Source organism: Amblyomma mixtum, chromosome 2 (assembly GCF_055824585.1).
Source record: "Amblyomma mixtum isolate Tamu chromosome 2, ASM5582458v1, whole genome shotgun sequence".
Classification (NCBI taxonomy): Eukaryota; Metazoa; Arthropoda; class Arachnida; order Ixodida; family Ixodidae; genus Amblyomma; species Amblyomma mixtum.
Window position 1 is genome coordinate 77905302 of NC_143013.1, and position 3352 is coordinate 77908653.

Consider the following 3352-nt stretch of genomic DNA (forward strand, 5'->3'; position numbering starts at 1 on the left):
GCTCCATGCGGAGGCAGGTTCGTGAGCACAGCTCGGCAGTGAAACGACACCGACCGCTGGACAGACACGTGGTTCGCAAATTCTAGCGCCCGTCACTGAGCAGCAGTGACCTTGTGCGCACGCTTGCGTCTCGCTTAGAGCCGTGAACGCGTGGGACCGCAGGCAGAGTCCAGCAGCGCGGCTGTTATCACGGCGCAATAGTAATTAGCGCTTGTTAAAGGAACGCGCAGTGCGCGCTAGCGCCGGCAGGGCCGCGCAGCTGCGTGTCTCTGGTAATGGGTTGTCCGTGATTGTTGGAGTCGTCGTACATCAGCTGCTGCGCGTGTCCATGGCGCGGGGATCTGATGGACGTGCCACTCGTGATGCGCCGAGATGAACTGCCGCTGTGGGTCCCGAGAGATAGCCCTTTAAAAGCGAACATAGCCGGCCGCACTCAGACCGTGAGAGCCTGCTTAAGCGTTCGCCGCCGGAGGTGAGTAGCCGACCGGTATCGAAGCACGCTGTGCACGGCGTGAACGGTGTAGGCGAGTGTAAGTGATGCGTTTTGTTCTTTTTTTGCCATGCTTATCCACGGAAATGAGTCAGCATCGTGGGATCAAAGAAACCTTCTTGCAAGGATAGTCCTGTTATTCGTTCCTCCCATACACCGCAAAATTTTGGAAGCATTGCGCTTGTTAACTGAACGTAGCAACTTAACCTCACTGGGTAACCTACCCAGACATTTCCAGAAGAATTAAAGTTCCCTTTCTAGGTCTCTAAACTGTACAGTGAGAATTATTAAGCAAGCTGTGATACAGAGGTATGCATGTACCCTCTAGGCCATCGCTTTTGTGTTTACTACATTCTTGTTCCTTGGAAAGAATCCGTTTCTTCCAGTTCTCTGCGTCCGAACGCGGGCTAAGATACAGACTCGGCTACAGTGCTGTGGGTAACATGCGCCTCACCACCGCCACTTTTCTTTCTTTTTCAGGCTGCCGCCCTCAGCATGGCCCGAATGTTTCTGCTGGCGGCCCTCTGGGTGTGCGCGACGCTGCTCAGCAAACAGAATGTCCAGGGAGCACCGAGGCCCGTTCGTCAAATCAGCTCAGGTCGGTTAGGAGGGGCGTTGGGTAGCACACAGCAGAAGTTGACGCACCACGCGACTAAGACCTTGTCCCCACACGCCTCACACGCAGTTGACCACGGCCCGTACACGGCCACCGTCCACGCGACGCCGTTCATGTCATCCGGAGTCCTGGGCGGTGTCGGATCGGCGCTGGGCGGCATCCACAGCACCGTAATGGAAGGCCTTCACGGAGCACTGCACGGTGACATGTTGGGAGGTGTCTCGGGCTTCCACGCGCCGCTGACCGCCGCAAGCCACTTGCTGTCGGGAGCCTTCGGTGCTGTGGGGCACCATGTGGGTGGCCTTGCCAGTGGAGGCATGCTTGGAGGCCTCTCTTCGTTACCTTCAGCGCTCTCTCCCGGTCTGGCCGGCCTGTCCGGCATGGCACCAGCTGGCGTGTCCGTTCTCAGTCACACCGTCCAATATGGCTCGTCAGGCGACGTGGGACTCGCCGCAGCCGAACACCAGCACCTCTCGAACCAGGCCCACCAGCACAGCCTCTTGGCCAGCCAGGCATTGGCTGCCGCGGACGCTGTTGAGGATGCCCAACTGCAGGCGACGTTGGCCCGAAGGCACCTCCTCCACAAAGCCATGGCACACCAGAACTACGCGCACCAGGCACAGCTGATGGCCCACAACGCCCACCAGCACTTGATGCAAGCGCAAGCCGCACAATCTACCGTAATGTCCATGTACCACAACGGTATGAACATGGCCCCGTACGCTGGGATGCCCATGGGTCTACCAGCCGGAGTGATGCCTTTAGTCGGCAATGTGGGTTACACTGAGAATCCTTTGCACAGCATCATCAGAAAGCACTGTGAATCGGTACGATACACCAATGGAGGCGGTGGTATGTACCCAATGCCGTATGGCATGGCAAGTGGTATTGGATATGGAGGCGTTTTCCCGTACGGCATGAGCGCTCCCATGGGCTTTGGGCATGGATTCGGTGCCTATGGCGTTCATGGTGCATATGGAAGCAGCCCGTTTTTCGGCACTGGAAGCCTTGGCATGGCAGGCCTTCACGGAGGCCTTGACAGTGGTCTGGCAGGGCTTCACGGTGGATATGGAGGCTTAGGGCTCTACCATGGCGGCGTACATGGCGCTCTCGGAGGACTCTACCATGGAATTCATGAAGGCTTCGGATATGGCTCGACCGGACTTTACCATGGTCTTCACGGAGGTCTTGGATACGGCGCAGGCGGTCTATACCACGGGCTTCACGGAGGCCTCGGATACGGCGCAGCAGGCCTTTACCACGGTCTTCACAGTGGTCTGAGTTATGGCGCGTCTGGTCTTTACCACGGCTTGCACGGTGGTCTCGGCTATGGAATGGCAGGCCTCGCCCATGGCCTGCACAGTGGTCTCGGCTACGGAATGACAGGTCTCGCCCATGGCCTGCACAGTGGTATCGGCTACGGAATGGCAGGTCTCGCCCATGGCCTGCACAGTGGTCTCGGCTACGGAATGGCAGGTCTCGCCCATGGCGTGCACAGTGGTCTCGGCTACGGAATGGCAGGTCTCGCCCATGGCGTGCACAGTGGTCTCGGCTACGGAATGGCAGGTCTTGCCCATGGACTGCATGGTGGTCTTGGCTACGGAGCGTCAGGGCTGTACCATGGACTTCACGGCGGCCTCGGGTATGGCGCCTCAAGCCTACACAGTGGCTTCGGTTATGGCGTAGGAGGCCTTTACCACGGTATGCATAGCGGCTTCGGACATGAGGCGTACGGCATGCACAGCGGACTCGGGTTTGGTGGCGGCAGCTTGGGTTACGGCGCAGCAGGAATGTTCGGAGCCCACCATCCCCTTCACGCGGCCATGCATTCGTCAATGTCACCGATGACAGCTAGCTTCTCTAGCTACGGTTACCGGTCAGGAATGTCCTCAATGTCTCACTCACCTCTGATTCGTCGCTAACGGGGAGCGTGCAGACGCTGCGACTGCTGTGCGAGGACTAGCGACTGTTTTCATAAACACACGAGCGGAAGTATTATAAATAAATGTTTGTTATGTCCGATTTTGTCTTTATGGGCTTCTCTGTTAGTGTGTTTCTCCTGAATGTGGTCTCCGCATAAAAATGTGCCACCTGCTGTACGACTGGCCCGCAGTGTCCGGGCGTTGCAGTTACTTCTGTGCCGATGTCACCGCTATGAGGTTGCAGAAATATGAGCCGTATCAATAGCAGTGTATGTTTCTGGAATACAAACACCATAGGTGTCGCTAAGCGCGACTCTGTAATTG

General features: G+C 57.4%; 1 protein-coding gene across 1 annotated transcript; it reads left to right on the plus strand.

The window, feature by feature from the left end:
* Window positions 1-256: 256 nt before the first annotated feature.
* On the plus strand, window positions 257-3084 carry LOC149359806 (uncharacterized). Its single transcript, XM_089569147.1, has 3 exons — window positions 257-472; window positions 971-1088; window positions 1176-3084. Exons 2-3 carry the CDS (start codon window positions 986-988, stop codon window positions 3026-3028), a joined length of 1956 nt encoding a protein of 651 aa, XP_089425273.1. The 5' UTR covers window positions 257-472; window positions 971-985; the 3' UTR covers window positions 3029-3084.
* The last annotated feature ends 268 nt before the right edge of the window (window positions 3085-3352 follow it).